General features: G+C 40.0%; 1 protein-coding gene across 1 annotated transcript in view; it reads right to left on the bottom strand.

Moving 5' to 3' along the window:
• Positions 1-344: 344 nt before the first annotated feature.
• The window catches only part of SLC28A1 (solute carrier family 28 member 1), a 119,517-nt gene continuing 105,146 nt past the window's right edge, over positions 345-14,715 (bottom strand). Inside the window, exons 13-18 of the mRNA XM_077472832.1 lie at positions 10,696-10,864; positions 8,581-8,778; positions 3,108-3,189; positions 2,885-2,983; positions 984-1,095; positions 345-774 (exon numbers count right to left, since the gene is read on the bottom strand). Of these exons, the coding sequence (XP_077328958.1) occupies positions 669-774; positions 984-1,095; positions 2,885-2,983; positions 3,108-3,189; positions 8,581-8,778; positions 10,696-10,864 (766 nt within the window). The 3' untranslated portion in view covers positions 345-668. The remainder of the gene's footprint in view (positions 775-983; positions 1,096-2,884; positions 2,984-3,107; positions 3,190-8,580; positions 8,779-10,695; positions 10,865-14,715) is intronic.

Raw genomic sequence — 14,715 nt, 5'->3', positions numbered from 1 at the left:
TGGGGACTTTTCCGGGTTTTGACGTTGTTAGTGATGTTAGTGATCATAGCAGAAGTTCAGTGTAAGAAATACACAGGAGAAAATGCATGTTGATAAGGGGAGTGTAGAGGTGGGTGGGGATTCTCCTGACATCACGACTCCACCCACTGAGCCCTGGAAAACAGATCCACCCACAAAATCTGCAGTTTTTCGGGTCATAGCAGACAGAGGGGAGACATTTGACAGATAAGTATACATGCAGGAGGCATGTATATCCTTCTAGATAACCAATATTGCAGTAGCTTAGAAAGGATGAGAGTGGGTTTATATCCAGTTTAACTATGTTATAGCATTTTGACCACATCCACTATTTTCCACTTTATTTCTTTAAGCCAGTTATTTTTTTGGGGGGTGTGCTAGGTACACCACTGCCCCAATACATCCAAGGAGTCTAAAATGTATACATTTACATAGAATATAAATACACAGAAATTGAATGTTGTTTTATACATAACTAGGTGAAGTACTGTTTGCAGTGCATGCTTTTTGAGGGACTGGTAGAATTAATCTTCATTGGCTTTCATAGACATCCGTCATCAAAGTTGGTCATTCCCAATCATTAACTGCAAAGAATGTTTGTCCATCAATGAAAAAAAGTCTGTAATTCAGTGTAAAACGCTGCATCTGTTTTATAAACCAGTGCACATCGTATTGTTGTAAAACCTACAACATTGTGTTACAAGGTCTAAATTTGCCCATTCATTTGTAAATGATAGTGTTCTGTTTTCATATGACCTGTATTAAGAAAAGAAACAAGGAAATTAAAATTGAAAAGTTCAACAACAAAAATTTTTTAATTTATATTGATTGCCATATGCTAAGAATATTTTTTTTAAACAATGCTCACAGATACAATATTAAAAACTGTTTTCCAGCAGTATATTTACCCCGATAAGGATGTATTCATCACTGTAACATCCATTTGAGATAATAGGCACACTTACCCTGCATAAATTTCTCGACAGCAGAAATAAAGGTTATACGATCTATTTTGAAAAGCCTCAGGGGTGCCAAAGAAGTCCACACAATTTACATTTCTTTCGGTATGTAAAATTCCTGAAAAAAAAAAAATGGGTTTGTTATTTTTCAATAATTAAAATAAGAGCGAAAGTAATTTTGTGAATGCTTCAGGGTCAGGTGCTCAAAAGAAAAAAAAAATTCTAATTGTTTCAGGAATAATATCTGTGTCTAATAAAGTAAATACGTGCATAGATTACTAATAATTGAAAAAAAAATATTTTAACAGGAGAACATTAGCCAGTCAATAGCCGCCTGACTTCTTTTCTAGCGAAATGGGGCCTTGGCAAAAACATGCCCTGTATGCTGGAAATGTGTTCTAGGTGGCAGGGGTATCTAACAGATCTATAGTTCCTGGCCAGCTAGCTTCATTTTCCCTAGGTCTAAGCAGTGTTGATGCTTGGCCATTTGCCAGCTATAGAAGATGAAACGTACCCAAAGACAAATATTGTATTCTGGTATTATTGATGGAAACCCCCAACTCTAACATGCAGCACTTGTAATACATTCAAAGAGGTAAATTATTATCTATATTTTCAACTCTCAGCTCTTACAAATCAATATATTACACCACATGGTGAATCTCTGTATATGCTCATTAGCCCAGCCTCCCAAAACTATTTAATTTTCTTTTAATAAAATGGCTTAGAGCCTCTGATCGTTTTTCATTGCTACTGGCTTCCTTATTGAGATTTACGTGTACTTCCTGTCAGGCAGGGCTCGAGTCCTGCGGGAACGCGTGGGAACGGCGTCCCTGCACTTTTTTCACAGCAGGAACGCCGTTCCCTTTGCAGGACTAGAGTCAAAAGACCCGAGCCGATCCTTCACTAAGCGGCGATTCCCAGCATCGCCGCATAGTGAAGGATGGCGTCCAGGGGCGGGCTGAGCAGGGGTGTAGGGGGGAAATCTCCCCCCAGGCCGCCTACCTTACGGCCGCGACGCTGTTTGTTACCTTAGTTTTCCCAGGCTGTGACGTGTGACTGTGTTATACAGTACTAGCCACCGATTGGCTGGCTGCTGCTGCGCTGCACTCTGGGAGTTGTAGTCTGGCCTCACTGAAGTTCCTGGCGGTGGGAGGAATTCAGCAGCGCAACAGACTACAACTCTCACCTCCCAGGAGCCTCAGAGGCAGCCAGCATGTCACACATGACCTGAACAGTTGTGGGCTGTGACCGGGCGCTAGCTTGAGGAGTGGCAAAGAAGAGAAGAAGTGACTGAGATTTATCACCCCCTCCAAAGAGGCAATGCAAGGAAAGTAAGTACCTAGCTTTAACACAGACCCAGACCCTGACACACCCCCTGCTGACCCCGCACATTCCATGGGCACTGATCAGGCTGCACTGATGGGAACTGTCTGCACTGGTGAGGCAGCACTGGTGAGGCTGCACTGATGGGCACTGTGCATGGGTGTTTTCTGTTTTTCTGTATTTTCTGTGAAATATATATGCATATGAGCATATCTTTTTTTTGGTGGGGGAGTGGATCTCGGGTGGGAGTTCCCACACTTTTTTCCCAAGGACTTGACCCCTGCTGTCAGGGCAGAAATTGATAGAAAATTTTCATTTTTTTTTTTACTAAGGATGGGATATCACACATTTCTTTAAATTGTTGTGTGTGCCTTACTACTTCTGTGACACCCACACCCCCTATTACTTGTACAGTGTCCCAATGACAGGATGCGAGGGAAAATCTTCTGAGTGGGGTCACAGGAATAAAAAAATAAATCTAAAAACAGAAAGTTTATATCTATAAAAAAAGCAGGCTCCCCTTCAAATTTTTCCTATATCATACTTAAAACCTACCACCATCATCAGAAGACTTAACCTACCTGCAATACAAGCATTGACAAATGAGACACACGCTCCAGTCATCAGAGCCCTCACCACAACCTTGGATAGATCGCTTTTCCGTTGAGGTGCCATGGTAGCTGTGTGATGCAAAAAATATATAATAATTTTGATGGCATGCTAAGGTACTACTGCTTTTGTAGATCAAAAAATAAATCTTTGGGATATTGATTCAGCATGACTTTTACAAGAATGTATCCTTACATAATCCTCCTAACATGATGCCAATGGAGCTAATATTGGCAAATCCACATAAGGCAAAGGTAGTGATGACCTCCGCTCTCTCCTGTAAAACAAAAAGACACGTTTATGCCATTATTAATAAATACAATTTCAATATACAATTCTTTTATTAACCTATAAATATGGAGGCTGTCACTGATGACTTCTTTGTGAAGATGCTAGTTGCCTGACTGTCTTTTGAATCAGTACTTTTTTAGTCATTCACTCAGGATAAACATGTAGATTGCGAAGTCATATTGATGCCACAACTATGTGTGATGGGGCTCAAATCATTTAGAGCAGACACATCAGACTGGGTTTTTAGGACTTCATGAGGCTCTCCCTTAGGCCCCTTTCACACGGGACGGATCAGTAATGATCCGCCCCGTGATGATCCACTTGCTCAGCGGGGATCGCTCCGTTGTCCCCGCTGAGGCAGCGCCGGACAGGGCTGTCTCCGCACATTGTGCAGGGACCGCCCTGTCAGCTCTCCGCTCTCCTCTATGGGGATCGGATGAGCACGGACCGCCTGTCCGTGTTCATCCGATCCGCTCTGCAGATGGATAGAAAAATAGGATTTTCCTCCATCTGCAGAATCGGACAATAGCGGAGGTGGAGGATAGCGGGTGTCTGTGGATGTTTATCCCCAGACACCCGCTATCCCATAGGAATGCATGTATGTCCGTATTTCATCCGCAAACGGATGGATGAAATACGGACATAATGTGTGAAAAGGGGCCTTTGTCTTTGCATCCTCAGCTGTTTTCCAGCTGATAAATGATGTATTTCCTTACATTGTACATAGCTTTTCAGCTCAATATAGAAAATGTTTAGGGCCCCTGTTATCTGGGCTAAAATGTTACTATATTGTTACAGTGGGGTAAATAATTATTTGATTCCCTGCAGATTTTGTAAGTTTGCCCACTTACAAAGAAATGAAGGGTCTATAATTGTTATCATATGTTTAAATGGCAGAGGTAGAATATCAACCAAAAATCCAGAAAATACACATGGTACAAATGTCATAAATTAATTTGCAGTTCAGTAACTAAAATAAGTATTTGATCTTCTACCAACCAACAACAATTCTGCCTCCATCATGGGCAAGACCAAAGAGCTGTCAAAGGATGTCAGGGACAAGATTGTAGACCTGCATAAGGCTGGAATGGGCTAGAAGACCATCAGCAAGAAGCTTGGTGAGAAGTAGACAACTGATGAAGCGATTATTCGCAAATGGAAGAAATACAAAATAACCATCAATCTCTCTCAATCTGGAGCTCCATGCAAGATTTCGCCTCATGCGGTAAGGATGATTATGAGAAAAGTGAAGGATCAGCCCAGAACTACATGGGAGGAACTTGTGGATGATCTCAAGGCATTTTGGACCACCGTCACCAAAAAAAAACATTGGTAACACAATGCACTGCCATGAATTGAAACCCTGTAGCGCTCACAAGGTCTCCCTCCTCAAGAAAGCACATGTACAGACCCATCTGAATTTGCCAATGAACATCTAAATGATTCAGAGAAGGATTGGGAGAAAGTGCTTTGGTCAGACTAGAATTGAGCTCTTTGGCATTAACTTGACACAACGTGTTTGGGCAAAGAAAAATGCTGATTACGACCCTAAGAACACATCCCTACAGTCAAGCAGGGAGGTGGAAACAATATGTTTTTGGGCTATTTCTCTGCTAATGGTGCAGGCCAACTTTGCCGCATTGAGGGGAAGGTGGACGGGACCATGTATTGCAAAATATTGGATGAGAACCTTCTTCCCTCAGCCAGAACACTGAAGATGAGTCATGGATGGATCTTCCAGCATGACAATGACCCAAAACATAGCACCAAGGAAACAAGGCAGTGGCTCAAGAATTACATTAAGGTCCTGGAGTGGCCTAGCCAGTCTCCAGACCCTAATCCTCCAGAAAATTTACGGAGGGAGCTGAAACTTTGAGTTGCCAAGCAACAGCCAAGATACCTTAAGGATTTAGAGAAGATCTGTAAAGAAGAGTGGACAAAAATCTCTGTGTGCAAACCTGGTAACCAGCTACAAGAAATGTCTTACCTCTGTGCTACTGCTTGCCATCAAGGGTTTCTCCACCAAGTACTAAGTCATGTTTTGCTTGGGGATCAAATACTTAGTTTACTCACTGAACTGCAACTCAATTAAGAACAACACGTATAATGTGTTTTTTTCCGGATTTTTGGTTGATATTCTGTTTATATCATTTAAAATACACCTATGAAAAAAATTATAGACCCTCCATTTGTTTGTAAGTGGGCAAACTTACAAAATCTGCAGGGGATCAAATAATTATTTTCCTGACTGTAAGTAACAAAATTCTTATAATCCCCCACATGTAAAGGTTAAATTCCCATTCTCATAATATACACCATGCTGTTCAGGGGCCTCAATGTATTATCCAATTCCTGACAGTCATAGGCACATCTTCAGTGGAAATCTGTTGGGCCTTAACGCTGAGCTGCTGCACATATGCATCCATGGGAAATCTCTTCTGTGCTAAATGCATGCTCACTGTGCACTCCCAGCACAGTGGCCAAGCTGTCATGGACAGTTCCCGGTCATTGTTTATGATTAGTAGTTTTTATTCATGTGACCACTGGGGCAGCCAATTACAGCAAAATCTGGATAGACCCTCTGCACACTGCGATAAACTCTTTGCAGAAAACTATGCAATGAAAAACAGGGATATTTAGTTCACATACAGTATATTGCAATACATGTTTAAGCTGACCAGCTGCGTCAAAGTAATCCCTCTTCTGGACAGTCCTACACTGCCTTGCCACTGCAGATGCTATGGTGGACACCATGCCAACATAGGGCATAGTGACACAAAGTGAGGGAGAGCTACTAGGTTCAAATCTGACCACTGATCTGCGTTTCAACAGAGAAAAGATTTTCTCTTTTTCTCAGTCAAATACAGCATTCACATGATCGGAAAGCCTGCCTCCGTTCCCAGCATTAAGGACTGCAGTAATTAAATAATAAATAAAAAAAGCCATCCACAATTTGGCCCCCAGCTAAATCACTAACATGGTCTCAAAATACCAACCAAATAGTTTTCCTTTACTTTACGCAAGCCCTCCTGCTCTCTAGCCCATTTGTCACCTTCTCGCATGCTTGCCTCCAGGACTTTTTCTAAGCCTTTCCCATCCTATGGAACTCCCTACCCAAATCTGTCCGGCTATTTCTACTCTGTTCACTTTTAGGTGATCTAGGTGATTCCCTCTCTTCAGAGAAGCCTATCCCACCTCAACCTAACAACTGTATTTCCACTTTCTCCATGAGCTCACCCTCCACAGTTATTACCTCTATATCACTTGACCCTTCATTTTAGATTGTAAGCTTAAAGCGGGGTTCCACCCTAAAGTGGAACCTCTGCTGATCGGATCCCTTCCCCCCTCCGGTGTCACAATTGGCACCTTTCAGGGGGGAGGGGGGTGGAGATACCTGTCAAAGACAGGTATTTACACCCACTTCCGGGCATAGACTCCCGTTTACACCCATTTCCTGCCCTGCCGCGCTGTCTGCTGGGACACACACGGGTCTCAGAGACAGCGCAGAGATTTCCTATTGCGCTGCGCGACTCGCGCATGCGCAGTAGGGAACCGGGAAGTGAAGCCGATTCGCTTCACTTCCTGATTCCCTCACCTAGAATGGTGGCGGCAGCAGCCGAGGGCCGATCGATCGGCCTCGGCTGCCGGCATCTCTGGAACCCAGGACAGGTGAGTATCCATTTATTAAAAGTCAGCAGCTGTAGTATTTATAGCTGCTGGCTTTTAATTTTTTTTTTGGGTGGAATCCCTCTTTAACCTCCCTGGCGGTATTCCCGAGTCTGGCTCAGGGTGAAAGTTTTATACCAAAAGCGGTGACCCCGAGCCAGACTCGGGACCGCATCGCTGAATGCAGGAGGAGGTTTACTTACCTTCTCCCTTGGATCCAGCGATGTCCCCCCGCTGTACGAGCGGCTTGTCCTCCACTCGATTCATCACGGAGCCGATCTCCGTTCCCTGCGAGCGCTGTGATGGGGATCGGCGCCAAATTCAAAAAGTGAAACACACAGTATACATGCAGTATAATGTAATCTTACATTATGTATGTAATCATTTCACATCCCCTTTGTCCCTAGTGGTCTGTCCAGTGCCCTGCATGTAGTTTTATATTATAAAATCTGTTCTTTATGCCTGGAAACTGGAGATTGTCCATAGCAACCAAAACTGTCCCTTTACATCAAAAATGTGAATAGAATAGAATAGAAAACAATGATAATAAATTGGAATCACTCGCAGAATTGAGTGATAGCGATTTGTGGGGAGATCCGTCATCAAATACTGAAAAGTAATGACAGCGACAATTCTGCAACTGAGCAAATGTCAGTGTTTTTGATTTGATTACATTATTGAATAATTTTTATTATTGTTATATTATTACGTATAAAAAGGGAAGTTTGGGACTTTAAATGAAGCACTTGGATAGTGGAGATACGTTTTAACCATGTTTAATTATTCATTCACTATTCGATAAAGAAACTATAATAAATACATCAAAATGTATAGGCATCAATACATGCAGTTGCTGCTATATGTTTATACAATATATCATGTTTTTATTGTATTGATGCCTATACATATTATGAATTTGATCTATTTATTATAGTTTCTTTATGGAATAGTGAATGAATAATTAAACATGGTTCAAACCTATCTCCACTATCCAAGTGCTTCATTTAAAGTCCCAAACTTCCCTTTTTATACGTACTGATTACCAGGATGGAGGCACTTATTTGTGCTTCATTTAAAGTCCCAAAAATTCCCCCATCTTTGCATATATTGTTATATTATTATTTGGTATAATTATTTATAGTTATTTATTATATTATAATTTATGATTTCATTTTTCAAACTTTATCATACCGGGGATGTCTGTTAGACTCTGGTTTGGACAGATTTAAGTGAGTTATTCCTAAGAATTACAGGACTACAATATAAAACGCCAAATTTACATGCAAAATAATTGAAATAATCATACCGCCAGGGAGGATAAACAAGCAGGATTCTCTGATTCCTCTTGTATTGAATTGTATTGTAACTGTTCTGTCTACCATCATGTTGTAAAACGCTGTAAAAACTGTTGGCTCTATATATAAATCCTGTATAATAATAATAATAATAGGAAATGCTGACATCCCCAAAGACTGCCACCAAAACTCAAACAGAAGTGATCACCTGAACACTCTGCTTTCTGGCATAAAGCAGTCTCTACCAAACCTACCAAATTTATAAAAGCATGGAGTCTGAATTTTTAACAACCTTTTCACACATTTTCACTTTTCTCTATTTAGGAAGATTATTTTTTGTCTATTTTTATTTATTTAGCAGATTTACATATTACATATATATTTAAAATATGGTTTCACCACAGTTGTATACTTACCGTTATCCACTGCCTGGAGTCGCCTAACCATTCATCAGCGCCTTCAAGCCGTTTAGCTTTGTAATCAGCCAGTCGTCTATATGCCACAAACTCATTCAGAATGATCTTTGTTCCCAGCATCTCACCAACTGGGCCAGCCTCATCCCACTGTACCCCCATCATGAAGGCCACAGGCATGAATATGTAGGATAGAATCAGCTGGGAAAGATACATGTTAAGTAAATCTCAGAAGTAAAGCAATGTTTCATTTGTGGCAACAAAAACATATAGGGATGCTATCTTATATTTTAGTAAGTGCTTATTGTGAGCTATTTTTCTAAGTTTGATTAGAAACAAGAACACCATTGTAGATCTTTAGGGCAAACACATTCAATTAGATGGGATCACAGATACTGCCCGCAGAGCTTATAATGCATCTAAGGATGAGATCTGACACCCTGGTACCCTGGTACACAGGGTAGGACTTGGGGTGGTGGGGGCCCCTGGGCTTGAGTCACTTTCGGGCCCTACTTTCTACAGATTACGTTACATAGAACAAAATGATACATACACAAGCTATGTATTAGAGCTAAAAAATTCAGGATAAACTGAGAATAAAAATAGAGATCACAATTCTGAACAAACAACTAAACAAAATTACATAATTTATGTTAATTGCTGAAGTCTATTAAAAATGTTGAATTAATCTCAATAATTTTCATTGTAATAGGTTATTTCTCTCACATGGCATGTGTATACCACAAATGACACCCCAAAATACAATCTGCTACTCTTCCTGAGTATTACGATACCACATGTGTGGGACTTTTTCACTGCCTAGCCACTTAGAGAGGCCCAACATGCAGGGAGCACCATCCCGTGTTCTAGGAGCAGAAGTTACACATCTAACTTCTTGACTACCTTTTACACTTTTGAAGGCCCTGGAGCACAATCCACTTGGACTGCCAATCAGCGGGTCCGGGACTCGATGTCTGTCAGCCACCCATGATCGCTCCCCAGAAAGGTAGAACGGGGATCTGCCAGTGTAAACAAAGCAGATCCCTGTTTTGTCAGGGGAGTACAGAGTGAGATTGTCTGTTCCTAGTGATCAGAAACAGCAATTTCTCTCTAGTCCACTCCCCCCACAGCTAGAAAGCACCTCTTTAGGGAACATTTATTTTTCCCTAGGGAAAATTTTTATAACCTTTTTACAGCACTGATCACTGTATAAATGTCACTGGTCCCAAAAAAGTGTCAAAAGTGTTGGATCTGTCCACCGCAATGTCGTAGTCCCGCTAAAAATCTTCATTACTTATAAAAAATGTAAAAAAAAATGGCAAAAATATATTCTCTATTTTGTGGACGTGATAACTTTTGCACAAACCAATCAATAGGTGATCAAATACCACCAAAAGAAAGCTCTATTTGTGGGAAAAAAGGGACATAAATTTTGTGTTAATACAACGTTGCATGACCGCGTAATTGTCAGCTAAAGCGACACAGTGTCATATCGAAAAAAATGGCCTGGTCCCAAAAAAGTGTCAAAAGTGTTGGATCTGTCCGCCGCAATGTCACAGTCCCGCTAAAAATAGCAGATTAACATCATTACTTATAAAAAATATAAAAAATGCCAAAAATATTTTCCCTATTTTGTAGATAACTTTTGCGCAAACCAATCAATATACGCTAAAATACGCTAATAAAATATGTAGAAGAATACACATTCAGTTAAACTGAGGAAGACATTTATTTACTTTTTTCTTTGGATATTTATTATAGCAAAAAGTAAAAAATCAATTTTTTTTTTTTTTAATTGTCACTCTTTTTTTGTTTATAGCACAAAAAATAGGCAGACGTGATCAAATACCACCAAAGGAAAGCTCGATTTGTGGGAAAAAAGGACATAAATTGTTGCATGACCGTGCAATTGTCAGCTAAAGCGACACAGTGCCATATTGCAAAAAATGGCCTGGTTAGGAAGTGGGTAATTACTTCCCAGGCTGAAGTGGTTAAAGTAGCTCTTTTACTGGTGCTGTGAACAGTATCTAAATTATGGACACTAAAAACAGCATACCTTACTGCAAGTGAATTGTGTCAGACAATATAAAAGAGATACCATTGTGAGTGTTGACTTACCTGTAGAGTAAGTTTAGGATAGTTCACCATTCCTCCAATCCAGGAAAAAGCAGAGTTGACAAATTCAAGCAAGGCCATGAATGCAATCAGATTGGCAGCAATATTGGCAACTAGTCCCACAGAGGTAGAGGCCCCATTGCTGGCAGCTTCTAGTATGGTTCTTTCTTCCCTTTAGGCAGAGTGAAATCAGAATTTAAGAGAAAGATTAAAAGTTTATAAGCATGTCTTGAACTTTCTACCTTTATTATGCTTTTTATTATTTATAGTTGTGCTGACTTTATTTCTTTCAGAGTATATAGAAAATATATATTATACACACAAATGATAACAGACTTCCTATTAGATTTAAAAATATAAAAGGTACATCCTTTCGGACTCATTCATACCAGATGTAACTGCAAGCAATATCGTGTGTGATTGAATGGATGCTTTTATGCAGTTTGAGATGAACTGAGATGTGATTTTGGAGGTCTTCATTCACTATTTTACTAAATTATTCTGTTTTGTTGTATCTTATGACGAACATGGATTTCAAAATACCTAGTTTACCTTTACCTAGTAAAGTGTGAGTTTGATGATTGAGGTGAAGCTGTGTTCACTTTGAATACCCAAAAATCTGTTAATTTCCTCAAAACATGCTTGAGTATTCAAACATAACATCACCGTATTTACCAACATTCACTTTGCAAAGTGAACATTTACTTTGCTAGGTGAGCACCAGTTATTCTTTTCGTAAACCATCCCAAATGTTGGTGCACAGTTCACATCTAGACCTCTGATGGCTACAGTTTCTTTGATGTTCTACTCACGCCTTTCTCAGCTCCCTGTTTTGGTTCTCTCACATGTTGCCTTCGAAGCTGAACTGGGCAATCTGTCTTCAGACAACCTATTTATAAACCCAAACTGCAGGAAGCACACTGCTATAGTCTCCTGTCTATGTGGATGCCTAAGCCCTTGTACACACGGTCGGAGATTCCGACGGAATGTGTCCTATCGGACCGTTTTGACGGATAATCCGACTGTGTGTGGTATGCATCAGACTGTTTCCGTCGGAATATCCGTCGGACCCAATTTTTCAACTTGTTGGAAATATTTTCCGACAAACTGGTCCGATCGGACATACTCCGATCATGTGTAGAGAATTCCGATCGGACAAAGTGCCACGCATGCTCAGATCAAATTCCTACATCAAAGCTATTGGCTACTAGCCTGAACGTAGTCCCGTCGTAACGAAATAACATCATCACGTTCTGAACGATCGGATTTTCCAACAACTACGTGTGTATGCAACAGTTTCGGACACAATCCATCGGACAAAATCCGACGGACAGAATCCGTCGGATTTGGTTGTCGCAATCTCCGACCGTGTGTACAAGGGCTTAGGAGCAATCAGGTCTGTCAAAAAGTGGGACTATACCATTAGGTTACCTGTGACTACTTCCCCCTCACCGACTCTTTGACCACGCGCCTCCTCTTGATGGCTGACATGTCTACCACTAGGGACATTGTTTTGCTTTCAATATGCACATTCATAAATGTCTTCGTAAAATTCTTGCTGTTCTTAAGATATATATCTCAGGGCCCTCCTGTACCTTTTGTATTGTACTGTATTGTATCGTATTGTGTTGCCCCCCCTAAACATTGTAAAGCGCTGTATAAATTGTTGGCGCTATATAAATCGTGAATAATAATAATAATAATATCTCCCATTTTGTCATGAGAAGTGGGAGCAGACCCAAGAAACGTGTTGAGAATTTGTACCCCGATACCTATTTAAAAAAAGCACAATGGGGATGTAATATGCATCTGAATATTTACACTAAATTACCCAGTATTGGGGTATTTGGGAGAAATCCTGTACATTTTGCATATGTATGTGATGAGTAGCACTCTATATACATATATTATGGAAAATATTTTTTACATTTTTTTAATGATTACAGTAAAAATAGATTTTTAAACTATATTTCGTGTGTGGCACCTTTAAAGCCCCATTTCTTACCTCCTCACTCATTTTTTTCACTTGGGGATGTGGTGCCTAGAGTAATTTCAGACAACAGATTTCTTTTTATATATACATATTATGGAATTTATTGCTGTTTACCATTATAAATAAATATATATATGTTTTTTTTTATCAAGTTGTGATGTATAGTGCCTCCAAAGTCCTGTAGCTTCTGTAGGTAGGGTTGTTCTATTTCTTGACTATTTTGGGATGTGGTATCTTATAATATATAAAAAATATATAGGCTTGCTTCCCCTTAAATATTATTCTTAAAGGGAACACACCTAAACGGCAGCAAGTAGGATATTTTCTAAATGCCCTAAAACACCTCAATGGTGAGAATGAACTCCATTGACATGAATAGAATTTTAAACCAACATGGAGTTTTCCTGTGTTCTAAAAAACCATCAAACTCCATGAAATCGCATCTATTGTGAACAACACATGACTCCATTTGTCTTCCACTATGTTCTACATTATGAGTATGGGTTCTTATTGCATTTTCTGTATAAAGCACTAAGGAATGAACATTTTGTAGGCACTACGACAGATAATAGCAGTAGCAGTAATTTAATAGCAGTAGCAGTAATTTCCTAATGGAAGCATGTAATGTAATGAAGAGTCATGATCTACTTCTGTTGTGATATTGTTTTCTTCATATAGGCCTGTATTTTCTAAGTAGATACTTCACAGATTTTACTGTCTTCATTCTTACATAATGTTTGTTACTTTAAGCTAAAAAATGTGCAACAAAATGTAACAATTAATGGAAAAGGGAAAAGTATAAGTCAGCCTCAGCCTGGGCTCCAACCAGGCCACGCCCCCCCCAATCCGTTTCACTCCTCATATGGAGCTTAGTCATGGGAATAAGGATCCCATGCATAGGGGGAAATAAATGCATCATCAGCTGCCATTTAATTAAGAAAAATAGGTATCAGGTGAAAATCAGCCTTACGCTGGGATGACACAGCATGAAAAAGCTGATGTGCAAATGCAAAAAGAAAATATATAATGTCCAAAAAATATCAAATCATACAGAAGATAAATATGGGCACTAAAATAAAGTGATGGTGAACAATGAAAAAATAATAAAAACAAATATGTGTCCAGAAGGGTATAAGCCCCAAAAGCAGCTCATAAAAAAGGGGGATATAAAAATCCTCCCTAAAGCTCAGGATATGGAGTCCAAAAAAGTCCTTCTGATTTTATTATCAAACTTAAAAACAACACCAAAACTGGGTTAAATGGACTTTTTTACAATACTACACTTTAATACAACAATAGATAGGAAAAATGTATGAAGTAAATATAACATATACAGTATCTCACAAAAGTGAGTACACCCCTCACATTTTTGTAAATATTTTATTATATCTTTTCATGTGACAACACTAAAGTAATGACACTTTGCTGCAATGTAAACAGCGTACAGCTTGTATAACAGTGGAAATTTGCTGTCCCCTCAAAATAACTCAACACACAGCCACCGCTGACAACAAAAGTGAGTACACCCTTAAGTGAAAAGGGCCAATTAGCCATTTTCCCTCCCCAGTGTAACTCATTAGTGTTACAATGTCTCATGTGTGAATGGGGAGCAGGTGTGTTAAATTTGGTGTTATCGCTCTCACTCTCTCATACTCGTCACTGGAAGTTCAACATGGCACCTCATGGCAAAAACCTCTCTGAGGATCTGAAAAAAAGAATTGTTGCTCTACATAAAGATGGCCTAGGCCAGTGATGGCGAACCTTGGCACCCCAGATGTTTTGGAACTACATTTCCCATGATGCTCCACTACATTGCAGAGTGCATGAGCATCATGGGAAATGTAGTTCCAAAACATCTGGGGTGCCAAGGTTTGCTATCACTGGCCTAGGCTATAAGAAGATTGGCAAGACCCTGAAACTGAGCTGCAGCATGGTGGCCAAGACCATACAGTGGTTTAACAGGACAGGTTCCACTCATAACAGGCCATGTTATGGTTGACCAAACAGGTTGAGTGCACGTGCTCAGCGTC

The sequence above is a fragment of the Lithobates pipiens genome, unplaced genomic scaffold, assembly GCF_037356315.1.
Source record: "Lithobates pipiens isolate NorthernLeopardFrog02 unplaced genomic scaffold, aLitPip1_a1.2 Scaffold_8, whole genome shotgun sequence".
In the NCBI taxonomy this organism is placed as follows: Eukaryota; Metazoa; Chordata; class Amphibia; order Anura; family Ranidae; genus Lithobates; species Lithobates pipiens.
Note: the sequence above shows the minus strand (reverse complement) of the source record. Positions and strands in the feature narration are given on the sequence as shown.